Below are 21,832 nucleotides of genomic sequence, written 5' to 3' on the forward strand. Positions count from 1 at the left end.
TAACTGCTCAAAGAACCAGCCGCCATTAGAAACAGTGGATAGTCTCCCCTGAATGAAATGTCTCATTTAGTAATAGCATTCTCTATGTAGTAAGTAGGCTTTGCTTAAGTAAAGATGATTGACAGTAAAAAAGCTAAAGCATCTACTCCAACAGTGCATTTGAGAGAAAAACTGGTCTCCATGATGAAAGCCAGACTTGAAACAAACCATTTCAAAAGTTGTGATGAAACCAGCCTAATGGGGGCAGCCTCCTTACCCACCTGCTTATGATTACATTGTCATTTGGACTCCAGGGCCCAAATTTTATTTGATCAAGGAGCCTCTATGACTGCATGAGAACGGGAATTTGAGTGCTACTGGGAAAAAGGGAGCAGGCCAGACTATATGAGACAAGTAAAAGCAAATTCTGGAAAGTAAAGGCAACTATTTTTTTTTTTTTACAAAGTATGAGGGGGAAAGGACAGCAAGAGATGTACTAGACTTTGAGAAGTGCAGGCAAGTTGTAAGAAGGATCAGATAGAAGATGGTAAAAGAGCTTAGTAGATAGAGCCACAACAGTGTTATGGAAACCAAGTGAATAATTTCAAGAGTGAGGAAGTTAGTAGTGTTAAACCACAGAAAAATCGGACACAGGAAAGTTTAAATGAGGCCACTGGATTTGGCAAGTCGGTCACTTCTGCCGGAGCTGTTAAGGTAGAGTTTTGAGTGCAGAATCCATAGTGTAGCAGGAGACAGGGACAATGCCTGGGTTTGGGGGTCAGGCCAGCTGCATTTTAATCTCATTCGTGCTACATCATGGCTTTATAACCTTAAGAAAGTTATTTAACCTCGCTCGACCTCTATTCATTTGTAAAATTGAAGTAATGCTCTGGTTCATAATAGGAACATAATCTATTAATATATAAAGCAGCATTTTTGTGATTAGGAGCAGTATGGGTTTTAGAGCCAGACGTGGTTGAGTGAATAATGCCTGTTATTTGATGAGCTTTGTGTCCTTGGGCAGGTCGCCCAGCCCTAAGTGTCAGTTTCCTCACCTGTTTAACAGGGACAGTACCCTCCACGTTTGTTGTGAAAATAGAAACACTAAAGCTAAATGGGTCTGGCACACAGTAGGTATTCAAACAGTGGTTATTCTGTTTACCAGCAGGGGCTGTTGGGCAGTGAGGAGAGGCTTGAAGGGAAGGCAGGACCAAAGAGCATTTCTTTAGAGATTCAAGCCTGTCTGTAGACAGGAAGAAGGCAAACGAGTAAAACCAAAGGAGTGTAAGCAAATGAGTGAAACCAAAGGAATGATGTGCAGGAGCTAGGAAGAGATAGAATCTAGATCACATGTTGTAAGATTATTCTTAGAAAAACAAAAATGGATACTGCTCCCTCTGAAAACGGGAAAGGGTAGGTGATAGGAGTTTAATCGTAGTTGGAGATTAAAAGCTGAGGTTAGGAGAAAGGCCCATAGTGGTTTGATAGTAAATTGTCTCAAACTAGAATTTAATTAAAGGGTTGTTACGAGCATTTAATGAGAATATACATAAAAATGTGTGGTACCAAGTAGATCCTCAAATAGTTTTAGATTTCCTGAGTAGGTCCAATATGCCAGAATAGTTTGTGTCTTTCTAGGTCCTTAAGTGTACAATTTCTTGATTGCCCTGCAACTCTGGTTATCTTTGCTGTCCTGAAAGGCATTGCTGAAGCTAATCCCATATTGAAGAAACAGCCAGTTTTCCCAAGTCCCTGTATCTTTTTATCCTAGGTTTATATGTGCCTGCTCAAATAATAGGCATCATAACTTCTCTTCCACATTTATCTACATACATCTTGTAGTTGTAGTGAATATACAACTTGTTTTTTAGTTTAATGTATCTTAAATTGTCATGTTTTGGCATACCCACCATTTTTGTTTTGAGTTTTAAGTATATTACCTTTTTTTAAACCATTCTTTTTAATGACCACAATAAACAATTATCTGGTATTTAGATATTCAGCTTTTCATTAATAAATATCAGTAAGTTTTTCTTTTGACTCTAGAGAGAACACTATACCCTAGGATTATTTTTCTATAACAGTGCTATCCAGTAGAATTTTCTGTGATGATGGAAATGCTCTCTGTGCTGTCCAATAAGGACACTAGGTCACATGTGACTATTAAGCACTTAAAATGTGTCTAATGTAACAGTTTTTAATTTACATTTAAATAGTCACATGTGGTTAGTGACCATTTTGTTGGAAAGCAGTCCTAGAAACAAATATGGAGATCAAAGTCAAAGTACAGAGTGTCTCAGCTATGATCTTAATTAAGGTGGCCAGGGTGAGGGCTTATGGTATAGTAATAGGCCATACTTGGAAGAGCTCTCTGACAAAGACCTCAGAAGCCAAAATGTTCTCAGGAGTGGAAAAATATTTACTTAAATTATTGGACCAAAGGGCAGACTGCAGCTACGGAAAAGAGTAAATATTTTAGAACCAGATATGACCTCAGCAATTGGTTTCAAACTCTATTGAGAAAATGCATTCAGTTAAGGACCTTGGGGCAGTGCTAACTCGTAGGAGGACCACGGTATCAGCATCACCTGGGGCTTATTAGGAATGCAGATTCTTGCCCCACCCTCGACCTACTGAATCTGAATACCTGGGGCTGGGCTCCAGAATCTTTTACGAATCCCCCAGGTTTTTCTTATTGGTGCTACTGTTTAAGAACTACTGCTATAGAGTGTTGAACACATGGTTCCTACCATCTAGGAATTCCTGATCAAAGATATCTAGATTTCTCATCAAACTTTTCTAGAATATAAAAGACTGGATTATTCGTTCATCTCCCTGCATCCCGCACACGTTCAGGCAATCACAAGTGCTCAACGAAGGTTTGCTATTAAGTTGACTATCTTCCATTATCCGGAAATAGTAGTATATCTGTAATATTCCAAGGTGAGGGAACTTGAAGGTTATAGGCACAAACAATATCTAGAACAAAAACTGAATTATGTAGCTTCGTGGTTTCTTTTGTTTTGACTAAGAGCATTATATAATGTGTGCGCGTTTGTGTGTGTGTAAATCTGCATTGTCTTTAACGAACCAAAGGAAAGCCAATAACTTGAATAAAGCTTTCCTGTGGTTGAAAGGGGAAACCGTCACCAGCCGTGGCCTGGTAAGGGCGTAAACCTGATAATCTGAGGGGTAAAACAGGAGGGGCAGGGGTAAATGATAGAACTCGGTCTGGGCGTGCAGTCTGTAAAGCAGGCGGAGACCGCCCGGCCGCAGCCCTCTTACCTCCCCCAGTGTGGCGCGGGACGGAACCTAAAAAATTGCTCGTTTTATCTGAAGTTCAAGTGTAACCAGGCGAGGTCTACTTTCATCTGCTAACTCGGGCAGCCCTGGGTGGGCGGTGCCCGGAGACCCCCAAACCTCGAGGGCTCGCGCCCGCCCAGCCGGGTCAAATTCCAGGCCGGCCCCGAGCCGGCCCGGGAATGCGGAAGGGCCGCGGGACACGCCGCGAGCGGCGGGGGAGGAGAGCGGGCTGCGGTGCCCCGGCCGCGCTGTTCCTGCCTCAGACCGCACGGCCCGAGAAACACCACGAAAACCCAGGCCGTGGTTGTCGGCCCCAGCCCCGCGCGGGGTGGACAAGGTGGACTCGGCCTCCAGCGGAGCGAGAACCGCGGCGCATCCCCCCGCCCGGAGTTGGATCCCGCCGCGACTTCCGGGGCAACTTCCGGTCCGCCTCCCGAGGCAGGAAGTGCGGGTGCCGCCGCTTTATCGCTGCAGCCTCGCCGCAGCCCCACGTTCTTCGCCTCGTTCGTCTCGAGCAGGCAGTCCGGCTTCTGGTGCTGGTGTCCGGCCGCGGTGAGTGGCGTTCGCCCCCCGCGCGCGACACGCCTCGGGGCGCCCCGGTGCCCCGCCCCTCCGACCGCTCGCTGCCGCCAGACCCCGGCTACCGTGCCGGCCGGCGGGCGGGCGGGGCGGGGCGGGGCGGGGGCTGCGGGACCTGTCGGTGGGGCAGGGAGGGTCGGCGAGGAGGTCCGGCCGCGGCCAGCCCGGGCCTGGACGTCGAGGGTACGGGAGGCTGGGGCGGATGGAACCGGGCTGGGGAACCGCCCTGCTGGCTGAGTCGGCCTGTCCCCTGCGCTGCGTCACCCGACGGCTTCACACACCTGGCGCCTTGGCGGCCGCAGCCCCGCTGCCCGCTGGCCCGGTCGGTGGGTTTGGGTGTCTGCTTTGGCCCACAGAGCTGGATGTTTTGGGGGCACAGGGGTCCGCTGGTGCGTGGTTCTTGCCCGGAGCGCCGAGTTGGTACCGGCTAAATGTAACGATTTCCGTAGTTGTGACTCTTCGCAGCACCTTGCATGTTGTAAAGATTTACTTCATTCGTGCTGACTGAAGAAGAGGACAAATAGCAAAAATCAGGAAAGGTTTCTGAAAAAGAGAATCGTGACCTCATTGAAGGCCTTGGACTTAGCCCTGGTGGGGAGAACTTAGTATTTCTAGCTGTATCTGTGGTAGGAGGTAACAAGACCAAAAGCTCAAAAGGTGTGAATTGTGTCGTGTGAAAAGGAGACGATGGGGAGACCAGCCCGAACGGAACAGAACTGTAATGAATAATAGTTGGAAATAGGTAGATCAGTGGGGCTTTTTCACGGATGTCTTGCAAACTTGATGAGAAATGAAAGATTATGTAAGAGACATTCGGGAGTCATTTTGGATTCTTCACTAAGGGAGTGAGATGAAGAAAGGGGTGTCTAGAGGATTAGTTTGGCAGCCTTGGTTTCGGACGGATTTGCAATGGTCCTTTGGTAAGAAAAGAATTGTAGCATTTTAGAATTCAAAAGAAACTTACAGGTCATCTTTCGTTTCGTTGAAACCCAGCGAGGTGAGATAATTTGCCCAAGGTCAGTTGAGGGGTTCACCTGCTGCCACCCATTTTCTCTGAGCATTATTAGGTGGACGTTCCTCATGGTTAAGTGCACGGCTTCTTGTTTGTTCTGGCTCTGTTGAATAAAACAGCTTCTGTGATGACCTACTCGATACTCGTTTATGCTTTAATGAGACTCAGTGTGGGCAAGATGAATTGCATCTTCTGAAGGACAGGTCCCAAGGTGAGGGTTGCTGGGCTTAGGAAAGATAAAAGGACTGGGATCGCCTAAATGGAGCCAGTTGTCCCTCTCCCAAGGTTCAAAGACAGCATATATCTAGGGATGATTTTCATTGCCGGCAGCTTTGGGGTCTTCCTTCCCCGTTCCGCACTTTAGATGTGGTGGCTTTGCTTCTCACCCCCAACCAGCTCTCCACATTTTCATGGTGGAGAAATTTTGCCGCCTACATGCAGGATGTTAGGAGCTAGTGGTGCAAGCTCTGGGCTAGATTTCCTGAGTATGATCCTGCATCTAAGCTCTACCTTTTTCTAGCTGTGGCTGCAGACAGATTATTTATCCTCTTTGCCCTAATTTTTCATCTGAGAAATGGGGATAATAACAGTGCCTATGTAATAAGTTGTTGTGAGAATTACATATGTTAATACATATGAAATGCTTAGACCAGTGCCTAGCACATATTTAGCACTCTTATTAGTACTCTTTGTTCCAGGTACTTTTTGTTATGGATTTCTTGGGGAGAGTCCAGTGGAGTTTATGCTGAACCATGGGTAGACCATAGAGAAAAGCCATATTTGGGGGAGTCATATCCAGGGGGTGATGGGAATGTTGAAGAAGGGGTGACTCTTGCACTTAAAAGAGGAACCCACAGAACTTGGAGAGAAATCGAATAGAAGGAATTAAAATTTGCTAACCAGGAACAGAAAATTTCCCTACCCAGTGCAAACTTGGCTGTGGCCCCTTTGAGGTTTTAAAAATTCTTTGGCTATAATTCTGAAATAAAGGCATTGCCCTATTAAATATTAAAGACGCCAAGGAAACACAACGGCTTTATTAGTTTTCTATAGCTATATAACAAATTATCCCCAAACTTAGCACCTTAAGAAAACAATAAAGAGCTTCTGAGGGTCAGGAATTCCAGGGTAGCTTGGCTGGGCAGCTCTGGTTCTGGCTCAGGATCTCCTGGAGTTGCAGTCCAGATGTCAGCTGGGTTTGCAGTCATTTGAAGGAGGATCAGCCTCCAAGATGGCTGACTCACCTGGCTGGCAAGTTGGTGCTGGCTGTTGGCAGGAGACCTCAGTTCCCTGCCACATGGACCTCTCCGTGGGGTTGTGTAGTACCCTGTAGACCTGGTGCCGGCTTTCCCCAGATTGAGTGATCTGAGAGAGAGCATGGTAGAACCTGCAACATCTACAATATTATGACAAAGTTGCACTCCATCATTTTCACAATATCCTATTAGTTATGAAGGGTGGCAGAATATGCCACCCCAAGATATGCCACTTTGGCATGAAGATTATTTTGAGCTGAAGGCAATTGAGAAGAAGCAGACACAAGAAAGGCTCTTTGCCCTCCCCCAATGTGCCTAAAAAGCAGGACACAAATTTACAAAGGTGTTCTTCTTTCCCTCTCTACCAGGCAGGACAAAGGTTACTCTCTGGAGACAACTTTAGACTCTTAATGGAGAAGGCCGTGACTTAAATCTACAAGAGAAGCCTTACCCTTGTTTATACTGTGCTTTTAACCTTCTATACCTAGCCTCTCCCCTGCACACATGCCTTTCTTCTTTTGGCTTCAGCTGAAGATGATATTTAAGCCAGAGTTCTAAGCCACCTCTGAGAGTTGGATTTTCCCTGGGTATCCCCCCATGTATACATGAGGTATACATGTTAATAAACGTGTGTTTGTTTTTCTGTTATTAATCTGTTATTACAAGGCATCAGCCAAGAACTCAGAACCACGGTCAGTGCCTTCTAAGTGTTTAACTCAGTGGTTCTCAACTGTCACTGTGTATTGGAATCACCTGCTGCATTTTAAAAATACAGATTCATAGACTTCACCTGTAGACATTCAGTTTCAGGTATACTAGACCAGGACCTGGACACCACTTTTTAAAAACTTCCAAGATGGGACTTTCCCTGGTAGTCCAGTGGTTAAGACTTCGCCTTCCAATGCAAGGGGTGTGGGTTCAATCCCTGGTCAGGGAGCTAAGATCCCACATGCCTCCTGTCCAAAAAACATAAAAAACAGAAGCAATATTGTAACAAAGACTTAAAAAAAAAAAACAACTTCCAAGATGATTCTAATGTGCAGCCAAGATTGAAACCAGAGGTTAACTGCTGTGAGAGCCATATTCACCCGCCATGTGGTAGCGGCACCTAGCTGACTTAGATGCTTCATAGGTAGCTAATAGAATATGCTCCATGAGCATCTTTTCCAGGCTTCCAGTAAAGCCATATAGGCTGGATGAAGTTCACAAGCAGTTTCTGCTTATTAATGATTATAGTGCCCATGTTTTGATTTGCACATCAGTATAGCAGGTGATTTTGCAAAAATTTAGATTATGACCTAAATATGTTGACGCCACAACCACCTATAATACCAGTATTCCTATATCCCTGCCCTTCTTTAACCTCTAAAAATACTACATATAACCTTTAGTTCACTCTATATCAGAAATTTACAAAAATAATGAAATAAAAATTTTGAAGAGGAAGTAAGACTTTTGTTTATTCCCGTTAAGGCTTATTCATTACCTTATATGCTATGTTCTAAATGGATATTTTTTGTAACTAAGGATGGGGTTTGGTGGGGTTTTTTCCTTTAATATTTATAGGTCAAGTAGTAATTTCACAGTCATAGGTAAAGATTTCAAGCCTTTACCTACCATGTCAAACCAAAACCATGACTGATAGGAAATACTGCCATTTGATAAACCCAAAACCAGGGCTGCAACATTGCACGGTTGCAGGGAGGGCCATTCATATCTTATTCTCTTCCCATTCCACTGTGCACTTCTAGTCTATACATTGGTTTCCCCAGCCTAGTTTGAATTTATTTGAAAACTCAGTTTCACTAGGAATTAAATATAGAGGAAAGTAGCTGCTCAGAAATCAGTGTTGGACTATATTGGTAAGTACTGAAAGTTTAAGAAATTTTTTGTGGTAAAAAAAATAACTAGCAGAATTGTATGAGGTAAAAAATACATAGGTAAAATCACCTTTAACAAATGGGGTTGAATTCTAGCTCTGCCACCAGGTGACCTTGGGCAAGTTGTTTAACATATTTTGATATTCAGTTCATCCATGTGTAAAGCAGGCGTGTTGAATCTAGTGCACCCGAGTACCTAGCATAGGAGTCACTCAGCAAATGGTAGTAGCCATAAGTTGAGTAGACTTTTAATTCTCTCTGGTCCTAAGGCATTTGGGGGCTAGAAAAATAGCGAGAACAAATACATGAGTTAAACTGCATGGTGCCTTGGGCACATACTAGTACCAATAGTTTGGTGTTGCTGAAGGAAAAGTACAAAGCAGAGAATGGCTAGAGATGAGGCTGAAAGGTCATTCTAGGGCAGGGAAAGGTGTGCCATGCTCAAGAACTTGTACTTTGGCCTATAGGCAGTGGAGAGCCGACGATTTCTCAAAAGGGAATGATATGGTCATATTCATGTTTTACACACCTCTGGCTGGAAGATAAAGGATAGTCTAGAGGGGACGAAAAAGCAAGGAGGTTGGTTAGTTGGCCAATGAAATATTCTACACAAAGAGGTGATGAGGGCCCAGCATAGGGTGGTGGCAGAAGAATGAGGAAGATGAGCAAATCTGATGAATATTTAAGAGGCAGGCTTGGTTCATCAGTGAGAGGGATGAGTCGGGGATGACTTGCACGTTTCTGGCTTGGTGAGGGCGTAAACGATGGTGCCATTAACTGACAGGAAACAGAAAGTTGAGCAAGTTTAGGAGGGGAAGATAATGAATTCTGTTTCTAACACGTTGATTCTGAATGTCTGGGATATCAGAATGGGTGCCTTTCACAAGCACAATTGGCTGTTTGATTCCACAGCTCAAGGGAAGGGTCAGCCCTGAGGATACAGACGTGGGAGTCATAGGTGTTGTCAGAACAGTGAGAGCCGATGAGATCATCCAAGGAACACAGAGTGAAAAGAATTTAATAAGCCATGGACTGTGAGAATACTCGGAAACGTGAATATTTAAGTGAGTGGAGAAGATAAGAGCCTAACAAGAAAATGGAGGAGGACCAGGCATAGAAACAGAACTGAGAGGAGGTTGGTGTCACCAAGTCAAGTACAGCATTTCACTGAGACTAAATGTGATCTTCAGGAGTCTCCCTTGTTAGAGTGTAAAGTCTTAAAGGCCGGGAACCTTGGGCTCTCGTTCCATTTGGGACAGTTCATTTCTACTGTTACAGTTCATCAAGGCCAAGAGTTGTTGAGGCCTGAAGAGAAGAGGGATAAAATGGTGTCAAATATAGCAGAATGGTCCAAGGAGACTTAGACCAGATTTGGCAATTGGAAAGCACTTGCAAATAGAGAAGAGAAAGCCAGATTGTGATGAGTGGGAAGTGAGAAAGTGGAGAAAGCCAAGATATTTGTCTCAGAAGGTAAGGACAGAGAGGGTGGTAGTTTCTTTGGGGACCAGAGTTCTCTTTAGGTTGACTGTTTTGCTACAACCTTGCCTCACTTTTCAGCTGAGGTTTTATTATCAGTTGATATTTTATGTGTGTACTTTGTATATTTATATACAAATATAAATGTGCACTGGTTTTAAATGAAGTACACAGAAAACGTAAACTTTTTTTCTTTTTAAAGAGATCATGGTGTCATTTCATTGAGCCATACCTGCTCTGTAATAGGTTTTGAATGGGGGCTCAAACTTGCTCACAGTATAATGGCTTTTCTAGCCTTATTGGGTTACCTCCTCATTCTCTCTCACAGGCATTTTCCGTAATAAAGATCCTTGCATGTGCAATCCCTTCTTGGCATCAGCTTCTTGGAGAACTCCAACTAAGCTTCAAAAATGTTTAAATATAATATACTTTTGGGTTAGCTGTAGCGTTAGCATGAAACAATTGATTATTTTTTAAAAATAAAGATTTTCTCTTTGGGAGGTTTTTCTAAATGACTCTATTGCAAACATAGTTTGCTGATACTGAGGGAGAGAACTAATTCTTGGCTTCAGATCTACTGTCTTTTATATCTTTTGAATCTTGAAGAAATAGAATCATAGAATTTTTAGCATGAGAAAGAATTTTAATCCAACAGTTTTGGAATGTGAGGAAGAATTAAAGCAGAGTCAAGTGCCTTGCTAGTGGACCACATTCTGTCTCCGATTTAACCTTCAATATAACTAAGGTCACATGACTAGCTAGTTACAGGAAGGAGAAGAAATTAACATTTACTCAGGCCATGTGTGCTGGGAGGGGAAGGAGTCGAAATGTTAAAGTAAGGACTCTAAGGCTGATGTGCTTCAAAACTGCAAACAAACTAAAACAATGTAGGTTAAAAGTCCAAGACCGGAAGTCCCGGAGACCTAGGTCCAGAATTCCTTTGCCCAGCCGCTGCCCTCACCAGTCATCTGCTTTCACACTGCGAGGCTGCAGAGTTAGAGAACAGTCCCCAAGGCCACCCTCATTTCTGACACCAATTCCAAGTTCTGTTCCCCAAGACGACCCTCAGGTTCAGTAATTCACTAGGACTTACAGAACTCACTGAAAGCTGTTACACCTATGGTTATGGTTTACTACAGTAAAAGGATTCAGATTAAAGTCAACCAAGGGAAGAGACCCGTGGTATAGAGTCCAGGAGAATTCCAAATGCTTAGCTTCCAGTGGTCCTTTCCATGGGCAGTGTTGACCTCTCCTGGCAACAAGGCGTGACGGTGAGCATGGACTATGGCCTGCCAGAGAGCTCGCTTGACCCTTCATAGCCATAGTTTTTACTGCGGCTCTGTCCCCTAGATACTGTCCCCACTCCTAGGCTGACTTCAGTCTCCAGTTCCTCTAGAGGCCAAGCTGATTAACACCTGACCCAGAGCCCCCATGATAAATCACATTGTTAGACTATCTGGTGTGACCCAAGACCCCAGATATACCAGGCAGAACATTCTAAGGGCTTAGAGATTACCTCCCAGGAGCTGAGGACAGAGGCCAGACCTCTCTTTGGGCAAAATTAAATTCTTTACTACACAAGGGCCATTGATTTTTTTTTTTTTTAACCTAGGTAGTACCTACCTCATAGGGCAGTTGTGAACATTGAATAAGACAGTGGAGCAAAAAATTATAATGGTGTCCATGGGTTTTCAAGAAATGGTGAAGCTGAGATTCAGACTCAAGATTTTTCCGATTCCAAAGCCAGGAGTATTTTTGTGTTGTATTTATTTACATCATTTAAAACTGCAAGTAAAAATGGAATGAGAAGGGAATTCCCTGGCGGTCCAGTGGTGAGGACTCGGAGCTTTCACAGCCGGGGCCGGGGTTCAGTCCCTGGTTGGGAAACTAAGATCCTGCAAGCCACGTGATGGGGCAAAAAAAAAAAAAAAAAAAATGGAATGAGAAGTGTCCATTCTATTTGACATTTAAAACATTGGTGGCTTTCAGTAGAGTATCAGGGGCTACCACTAAAGGTGTATTACAGAGAGTTGAGGAGTGATTGGGAAGATGAGAAAATGGAGAGAGTTGAGTAGTAGAATACTATTCTAAAAGTTTTGTCAAGGGAAAGGGGAAATGAGGATGCAGCTAGAAGGGATACAAGACTAAAGATACATTTTGATGGTTTTTTAAAAAAATATTTATTTATTTTGGCTGCACTGGGTCTTAGTTGTGGCATGTGGGATATTTAGTTGCGGCACGCGGGATCTTTAGTTGCAGCATACGGATTTCTTAGTTGGCGGCATGCATGTGGGATCTAGTTCCCTGACCAGGGATGGAACCTGGGCCCTCTGCATTGGGAGTGCAGAGTCTTATCCACTGGACCACCAGGGAAGTTCCATTGATGTTTTTTTTAAAATGAGAGCCTTTTGAGCATGTACCTTATAGTAACTATACTAGTCTCTTTGCATATGTTATCTCATTTAATTCTCACTTGCATTAGAGTAGATGTGTTTTGCTGTAAAACTGAGGGTCGAGTGAGGTTCCCTGGTTTTCAGACCATTTTTTGGAAAAAACCAAAGCTCAGAGAGGTTATGCAATATTGGTAGTAAAATGAAGTTAAAAAGTGTACCTACTGCATAGGGTTGTTGTGAGGGTTAAATGGGACAATCCTTGTGAAAGTAAGATGTCCGCTTTGGAGCCTTTCTCTTTAGGGGAGCCCCCTGCCCTCATAACAGTGCTTGGCACGTAGTAGCACTCGGTAAATGCGATCTATTGCTACATGCTTTAAAACTCATTTACATTTAATAAAAATGAGGTTCATGAAATTTGGGGTGAAACCACATCAATAATTTCTATTCTGTTTCTTCAAAACTGCTTTTGTCCTAGCTGTTTAATTGTGACATTGGAAATAAAGTTTATATGTATATTCCCACCCAATATAAAGTAATAATTCTACAATACATTGAAATATTTTTACTCACTAACTTTAGGTGTTGTGAGTTCTTTTTTTTTGCTTTATGTTTTTATGCATTCTGTTTTGCTTTATGTTCTTTTCTTTTTAACTCTAGGATTAAACCGCCACCATGTCTAGCAAAAAGGCAAAGACCAAGACCAAGAAGCGCCCCCAGCGCGCAACCTCCAACGTGTTCGCCATGTTTGACCAGTCACAGATTCAGGAGTTTAAGGAGGCCTTCAACATGATCGATCAGAATAGAGATGGTTTCATCGACAAGGAAGACTTGCATGATATGCTTGCTTCTCTAGGTAGACTTTTATGTTCTTAATATTCCTGCTTCCCCAAAATAATTAGCGTTTTATGAATTATTTTTTGTGTGATGTACAGATATTAATTTCCTGGTCTCAAAGGCCTCTTGAGAGATGTTGGGTGGGAGGCACCACACTGAGGCTTGGCCCGTCTCAAGAGGATACGCCTTCAGGGGTAGGGGCCTGGCTGCCACTGTGGCTAGGCAGACTTCCGTTCCTGTTAGCTAAATATGATAGGTCTACAAGGTGAAAAGCCAGGGCATGACTAGGTGGCAAGATGCCAGAATCTTAAACAAGAAGTGTGGACAATAATATAATGTACTAAGTAATAAATGTTGAGGACAGATTATATGACAGAGGTGACAATCATAAGTGATAACGACCATCTCAGGGAGGAAGGGCAGTGCTCCTAAAAAAAGGGAACACAGGGAAGGGGGCTTCCACAATTTATTTATTTTTTTTATAATTAAAGAAAAGAAAATGTAAAGATAGAAGATTTATCGATTTATTTTTACACATTATTTAGCTATAGTTGATTTACAATATTGTGTTAGTTTCAGGTGTACAGCTTCAGATTCTTTTCCACTGTAGATTATTACAAGATACTGAGTATAGTTCCTTGTGCTATACAGTAAATCCTGTTGTTTATCTATTTTTTGTATAGTGGTATGTATCTATTAATCCCAAACCCCTAATTTATCCCTCCCCCCACACCTTTCCCCTTTGGTAACCATAAGTTTGTTTTCTATGTCTGTGAGTCTGTTTCTGTTTTGTAAATAAGTTGATTTGTAATTTTTTAGATTCCACATACAAGTGATAATCATATAACATTTGTCTTTGCCTGCCTGACTTACTTCACTTAGTATGATAATCTCTAGGCCCATCCATGTTGCTGCAAATGGCAATATTTCATTTAAAGATAACAAGATTTAAAGCAAACATAAACTGCCCTTTGTCATTCTGGCTATGTCGGTGTTAATTTACTATTCCTTATATGGTTTTGTTGTTTTGATCTTAAGGAAGGAGGACAAAGTCCTCCACGTCCTGCCTGAGTTGGCAATGATTTTACAGTTGGAAGAAAGGAGTATCAGGTCAGGGGGTTCTTGATAGGCCAGAATGACAGGCAGGGAAGGGGGCACAGGTCAAGGATGGCCCACAGTTAGGCTCTGCACTCAAACATTTCTGTGTCTGACCATGAGCCAGAAAGGGCAGTTCAAAGGCCAGAGGACAAAGAGAAGTTACTTTTTTCTTTTTAGTAACCACATGATTTTGTTCCTCTCTTTTATTTTTATTTTTTTCTCCTAGCATGTTATTTTGAAATTTTTTAAGCCTATAAAAAGTTGAAAGAATGGTATAATGAACACGCATCCATCCTTTACCCAGATTCACGAGCTGTTAACATTTTGCAACATTGCCTTTATTCAGAGTGAGAGTTGAGTCAAGATACTGATCTGACTTGTTCACTTGCAGGTGGGGTGGATCCCAGTGTTTTCCACACTCTGAATAGCTAAGTACTAAGTGTCCTTTGGGGAGCAGGTCACTACTGAAGAAGGCCGCCAAGGAGAATTGAGGGCCTGAGTTGTATTACAAAGATCGAACACTAAAGCCTGTCCCCTGGTCCTAGTAGATGCTCAGTTAATTTTTGTTGGATGAATGAGTGATGGTAGAGTAAGAGACTGACTTTGGGGACTTCCATTTTGGGGAATGCCATGCCTTTAGAGATACATATTTACCTTTTAAATCAACAAATTATATTAGATGCCTTGAATGGGTTCATAGGTGCTTAGCCTAAGCCAATTCATTTTAAATCCCTGTGTCTTTTTCATACCCATGTTCTCTTGACACCTTTGGGTTACACTTTTTACCCCCAAAAATTGCTGCAAGAGAGTCAGGTTAAATCTGGAGGTAGAAAAGTAGTTCCTTTTTAGCTACTTTCACTTACTCGAAGAATCTTGAAATTAATTTTGGGCTCATTTTGTATCGATATGTTGAATAGGTATAATGAGTGAAGGTTGTAATGCAGTAAGACAGATGCCAACTTGGCACTTAAATTTCACCCAAATTCCTGGGAGTAAAACTTACATATGAACCATAGTTCTAGATTTGACTGTCATTAGCACTTAGTTGGGTATAATAGTGAGATGCTGACATAGATGCTCTTTTCATGGAGAATCATACAAACTTAATGTTGGAAGGGACCTTCCAGATACCAAGTTTAACTAGTCCATTTTATAGATAAAAAGTAAGCCCTAGACAGTTTCCACCTTGTCCCAGGGCACACAGTCAGTGGCGGAACTGGGATTCAAACCCACTATTCCAGACCCTTCGTTCAGTGCTGCTTTTCTGCACCATGTGGACCTCACAAATGCCAGGACAAAGAGAAGCCTTTGTTACTCCCACCATATGTGGCCATTCCAGGGGAATTTCTCCCAACTTCGAGGGGAGGGTCAGGGGAGTTCCCTCACCACCGTACCAGAAGAGGGACAAGTGTCCTTGGTTGGAACTGAGATTAAGATTTCCCATCATGAACAATACTAAACAAGACTATATTTCAGCAACACAAGTAAACAACATCTGGGGATATGTCTGACAACCAAATAGAACATAACATTGTTTAAAATGAGCTCCCAGGGACTTCCCTGGCGGCGCAGTGGTTAAGAATCCTCCTGCCAGTGCAGGGGACATGGGTTCGAGCCCTGGTCCAAGAAGATCCCACATGCCACGGAGCAACTAAGCCCATGCACTACTGAACCTGCACTCTAGAGCACACATGCCACAACTACTGAAGCCCGCGTGCCTAGAGCCTGTGCTCCGCAACGAGAGAAGCCACCGCAGTGAGAAGCCAGCACACCGCAACGAAGAGTAGCCCCCGCTCGCCGCAACTAGAGAAAGCCCGCGTGCAGCAACGAAGACCCAATGCAGCCATAAATAAATAATAAATAGATCAATTAATTAATTAATTAATTTTAAATAGTAAATAAATAAAATGAGCTCCCAGTTCTAAACCAACCTAATAGTTTCAGCTTAAATGACCAACTTATAAATAAATTTTTTGAAGCATACCAATTATAGGCAACTGTACCACAGTTAGAAATATGAATATTTAGATTTTTAAAATAACCAGTATTGAAATGCCCTGATGGGTCTTTAATGTTATCAGCATTCAAGATGTAATAATGTGGCATTACGTGGTTCATAGTTTCATGTGTTTATTTTATTTTTAATGAAAAATAGTGAAGGAAAAGTTGTAGAAAGTATCAGTGAATGGACAGTATTCAACCTAAGCCCAGAATGCATTTTATTTATGATGTAGCAAAGATTTTTTTATGTTGTTAAAAATTGTCTTTTTTAAATGTTCTTAGTGTAAGTTAATAGAAAAATTAGTTTCGTGTGATGGTGATGTAACTTTTAAAAATATGTTGGGGAACATAACAATAACAGAATAATTATTTATTGAAATGAGTTCTTTGTCCTTAAATGTTAAAATGTGCAATTTTCTAGGGAAGAATCCAACTGACGCGTACCTTGAAGCCATGATGAATGAGGCTCCAGGGCCCATAAACTTCACCATGTTCCTTACCATGTTTGGGGAGAAGCTGAATGGCACAGACCCAGAAGATGTCATCAGAAACGCTTTTGCTTGCTTTGATGAAGAAGCAACTGGTGAGCCCTCTTTGTTTATGCCCAGCCTCATTCCAGACTATGTGAAACACTTTTTAGGGAATGAGAAAGATTAGTAAAATATAAATTTTTGAAAATGAGTAGAGGGAAATTATCATTTACGATAGGACAGTTAACCAAGAATGGCTAGAACACAGGTATGTAGGTCATAAAGCTACACGGTTTGTGGTGTTAATCTTTGAATCTGGTTCTGAGCTTCCTGAAAGCCAAAGGGAGAATTGTCTTTTAAATAGTGTTTCTTAGACAATGTACTGCTTCAAGAGACTTTAAGTTTCACCAGAAAGTATAGTTAACTAACTTGAACGATTAAAATCTTCGTTTTTTTCCCTTATTATTTAAAAATGTGTGAAGAAAACCCGGCTGTTCCGTTTTCTGACTTCACTCGTTTTCCCCTTTGCTTCTGCGTTAACCCTCTGCTCAGCCACCTGCATCGCCTCCTCACATACACCTCGCATCCTCCTTCCTGCTTCCCCCTTGCTACCTATTAAAACTGCACCATCCTTCGTGCACGTTTGGTGTTGGCAACGCTGCCCTTTTATTTTGGGTATCTGCCTTTTTTTTTTTTTTAATATCTCTGAAATACAAGGTATTTTTTTCTCCTCTGGAAAATACTTCAAATTAATTTTGTAAGCGTATGATCTACTAACTGACTTTTTAAATGATTTAATCTAATATTAATAAAGAACTCTAAAAATAATAGGAAAAGATAATGATATGGTTATATATTGCTTTATTTTGTTCAGGTAAATATGTATGTTCTGAAATACCTTGTAAGATTGACCTAGTTGAGAACCAAATCATTAAAGTGCCGGGAGGTGTTCACAACTCCCCTTTTTCCGCTGCCTTCCAGGCACCATTCAGGAGGATTACCTGCGAGAGCTGCTGACCACGATGGGAGATCGGTTTACGGATGAGGAAGTGGATGAGCTGTACAGAGAAGCACCTATTGACAAAAAGGGGAATTTCAATTACATTGAGTTCACGCGCATCCTTAAACATGGAGCGAAAGACAAAGATGATTGAAAAGAACTTGAGCTAAAACTTTCCAATTACTTTGTCTTACTCTGTTTTATTTCGCAGACACTTCCCCCCTCATAGATCTGTTGCATGCAACTTAGTTTCACAGCTTTGCCTCTTTTTCGGTGTATTTATTCTAGACCTTTCTGCCACTTAGCACTTGTATAATCAGACTGCAAATGGGGATGAGGTTGTAAATTGTATTGAGAAAAGGGATTGCGAATAAAAATCAACAAATGTGAAAGCCCAGGAAAATATATCCGGTATTTCTGGTTTTGCTGGATTTTTACATTTTTATATAATAAAAATGCTATTTTGAAATAAAGATTATGCTGACTCAAATGTAATATAATGGAAAGTTAAATAACTGGTAGTTGGGGGTAGTCCTTCTTTTAGATTTTCAAGTTCATATAATTCAGATTCCATAGTAAAACTGATTGTTCACATGTATGGGATAGTGTTCTTCACTATAAGTTAACATCATTATACAGTAAAAACTAGTTATACCTTAGTTTCTTTCATGCTTCTGGTAAGTCAGATGTTTAAATTATTGAATGATAAATATAGAATGTATCTGAGAAAACACTGAATGTTTTACTGATTTGAGTCTAGGAACATGAGGCAAAATTCTGAAGAAAAGAATAGTTATTATTGAACATTTACGGTGTGTAAAGCATTGCATGTAGACGATTTTCATTGACTCTTCCCAGCACCCTTGTGGGATAGAATTTTATTAGCCCTGTATTTCAAGGGGAAGAACTGAGCACCGGGGAGTTGAGTGATTGATCTGAGTCTCTGTCAGAGCTGGGACTCCAGGCCAGGGCACCCCACTCCAGAGTGTGGATTCTGGGACCACTGTGCTGTCTCTGAAAAGCCCCAAATTCATAAAAGGTCAAGATATTTCCATTACATTCTAACATAGTTTTGTAGTCATTATTGAAATTTAAAATAACTTGGGGACATTGATTGTTGGAACAGAATTTCAGAAAATTCTATCCAGGTGAAAAATAGAGGACCAAAAATTATAAGCAATATAATCTTCCAACCGCCTTCAGTTTGAAGGTGGTTCACATAGTGTAGAGTGTAGACTGGATGGAAGGTCTGAAAACCATACAGACAAGGCTGCTGTGAGCTTGCTTAACATCCTCAAGGCCAAGCAATATGAGAAGTAGGAGAGAAAAACCTAAAAAAAGAAAAAAAAATCCATTTAAAAAAAAAGTTTCCCAACGTTGTTCAACACCTATTCCCTCTTAAATGTGTTGTATTGATATTTCATCTCCTTAAAATCGATGCATTTACACGTTGTTTAACATTTGTGCTTCCGAGCTTGCTGTGGTAGGCAAATCCTTGCTATCAATTAATTTTTCTAGGTTTTTCATTATCTTTAAAAAGAGCAGTTCCACTCTCGTGGTCTAGTACACGAGAAGTGCTTTGCAGTTCATAAGAGCTTTCGCACTTATGACCTAATCCTCACCGCCCATGAGGTAAGCAGGGCAAGTAATATCCCTGCTTTTTATATGAGAGCTGAAGTTTAGAACAGCCAAAGCACCTGTCCGAGGTCCCACAAGAATAAGAATCCACATCTGGCTCCCTTTTCTACTTCCAAGCGTAAAGTCATATGCAGTGTCAAAACCAGAATCACCGTGTGTAGAAGGAGAAGGGGAAGCGTACTGGGATCATCTTGACTGTCATTAACAAATACTTATCAGTCACCTCTTATGTGCCAGGCACTGTTCTCTGTTGGGGATAACTGGGGGGGCAGGACAAACAAGGACGCAACCCTCCCGGGGCTCAGCTCCTTAGTAGGAGATCAGGAAGGCACCTCTAAGTATCGTGGGACGCAGAACTGAGCAAGTGCAGAGAGGGCCTCTGAGGTGGCACGTTTAAGCTGAAATCTGAATCACGAGAAGAGGGTCCCCATGTGGAGATCAGGGAGGATGTTCCACTCACAGGACGGTCCTTCCAAGGCAGGCGCTGGCGGGAGCACTGGGAGAGCTCAAGGGAAGGACATAAGGATGGTGTTTGCTGCGTGGTCTAAGTGCAGAATCATAGGGCTTTGGGCAGGGAAGAAATGTGAATTATGTTTTAAAAACTCAACCTTGCTGCTGAGTATAGAATGGAGGGCAAGAGTAGCAGCAAGAAGACTTCCAGTTAGGAGGCTGTCACTATGGTCCAGGCAAGTCAAGAGGGTGGCTTGGTCTCTCCAGATGGTTGCAGAGGCGGCTCTCCTGCCTGACCTATTTACTCTGCTCCAGCCTTTTCTTGTCACCAGCTCTCTGGCATCATTTTAACTGCATTTATTCTTTTGCTCTGCTTAACGGCAGATTTGAGAAGATTGGGAGGTTGAAAAAGTTTTCAAGATTAAAAACAAGAAAAACTGTCTCTTGAATGCCTTATGTTGACCTGACATAACCCATTCTGTTTCATCCATAGTATCTATAAAGAGAGTAGTGGAATCCAGCACACGTTATAAGGCACCTCAGCTAGGACCTTGTTCCTCTCTGGTTCAATAAATATTACTGATGATGATGAAAACTCTATTTTAGTATCTTTCCTTTTTTGAGGACAACTTAGTAATGATCTCTAAAATTGAAAATTGATGCCTTGGCCATCACAATTGGAATGTGTGTGTGTTTGTACTCAGGTAGTTAAAGCTATGCTGAATGGTTGCTCTGTACTAAGCATGTACACTACTGGCCTTTGAGGTAGGTTTTTGTTTTGTTTTGTTTTGTTTTAATTATCCTTGTTCTACAGATAAAGCACTGAGGCGCAGAGAAGTAACTTCCCAAGGTTACACAGGTAGGAACCAATGGGACCGTAATTTGAGTTCAGTCAGTTGAGCTCCCGAACCTGCCCTCTCAGGAAAATAATTATTGAAAGTAACACCACTAGTTTCTTACCATTGTACAGGAATTTTAAAAGCATTCGTTATTGCATTTGATCCTCAAAACTCTAGGAGGTGGATAAGGTAGGCATTATTATCCCATTTTACAGGTGAGAATACTGAGTTATAGACGTTACCTCACTTGCTCAACTTTATATATAAAGTAGACAGTATCTGAGCCATGACTAGCTTTTAAGCTTTTTGAGTGAGGGTGCTTCTCATTAAACCTATAATTTCCTAATTAGATAATTAATACCTGTAGCCTGATCAACATCTTTTTCTCATTTATAAATGTATATATACTATATATCATATATATGAAAGCCATTAATATTTATAAAATTGAAATTATGTTTAGTTATACCTTTAATGAATCTTTCCTGATAAAATAATTGCAAAAAAATGAAGTTTTAAATTCAGCATATATATGAATAAATACTTGAATAAGAATTTTCTTGATTGTAATTTTTTTAACATTTTAGTGTTTTTGAAAACAAAATGTCTTACAATCAATGTATATATTTAATATTGTTTATCCTTAAAAATAATTGCATCAATGTTGCATCTCAAAATTGAAAGGTCTAAAAAAAAAATGAATGAAGGGTCTTAAAAGATAAAAAACATTATTTGGAATATACATATATAAACTACTGAAAAATCTGGTGTGAATAGGCTCTGTCATCTGGGAAATATGAACGAGGATGAGAAAGTTTATCACATACTGAAATTTTGGGAAAAGTTTTCTTGGACAGAAAAATGGGGAAGATTACAAATTGCATACATCACTCTCAATCTCGGGTCAATCGTTTTTAGAGCAGGCGATGTTGTCATACACACTTTTAGAGACAATAAGTAGAAGGGTCACTAGATGGCACTATTATTCTTAGTACTGTAGTAACCTATTCCTTAGTGAACTTGAGAGTGACAAAGCATGAATATGCAGAGAGCATTAGTCCAATAACGCTGTAACTTTGTCAAAATTGTTTCTTAAAAGGAAAGAATTGATGATAAAGTCTGTTACAATGAAATTCATACTATTTTGTGAACCCCAAAATGCAGGGAGCGATCTCTAGGACTCCTTTTTACAATGCAGCATTCATTTGTTCATTCATTCAATCATTCGTTCACTTACAAATATTTATTGAGTGTTTTGAAAGTGCCAGGATCTCAGTGAAGCTCTGGTTATTTTCACACTGAAGTAATGACTTTTTTTTTCAAGTAAGAGCACAGGCTTTGCACTAGTAAGACCTGAATCCTCCACTTACTGGGTCATCTTACGTAAGTCCTTATTATTATTATAACTTCTATTTTTGAGATGAGAAGAGTAAGGCACAGAGCCAGTGGCTGTGGATGGAAATACTTTGTAAAATCATGCTTTCTATGTGAATACTATTACTACCTCAAGAATGTTGAGGACTATTTCTAGTAGTAGTTCTATTTACATAATAGACTATTAAATCACACAATCTAAGCTTATTAAGATCAGCCTCGGGACTTCCCTGGTGGCACAGTGGTTAAG

At 41.3% G+C, this 21,832-nt stretch overlaps 1 protein-coding gene across 1 annotated transcript; it reads left to right on the forward strand.

Annotated features, from left to right (window-relative positions):
• Nucleotides 1-3,530: 3,530 nt before the first annotated feature.
• On the forward strand, nt 3,531-17,771 carry LOC133075972 (myosin regulatory light chain 12B). The gene is made up of 4 exons (XM_061170467.1): nt 3,531-3,834; nt 12,536-12,731; nt 16,233-16,394; nt 17,263-17,771. Exons 2-4 carry the CDS (start codon nt 12,551-12,553, stop codon nt 17,433-17,435), a joined length of 516 nt encoding a protein of 171 aa, XP_061026450.1. The 5' UTR covers nt 3,531-3,834; nt 12,536-12,550; the 3' UTR covers nt 17,436-17,771.
• The last annotated feature ends 4,061 nt before the right edge of the window (nt 17,772-21,832 follow it).

The sequence above is a fragment of the Eubalaena glacialis genome, chromosome 15 (assembly GCF_028564815.1).
Source record: "Eubalaena glacialis isolate mEubGla1 chromosome 15, mEubGla1.1.hap2.+ XY, whole genome shotgun sequence".
Classification (NCBI taxonomy): Eukaryota; Metazoa; Chordata; class Mammalia; order Artiodactyla; family Balaenidae; genus Eubalaena; species Eubalaena glacialis.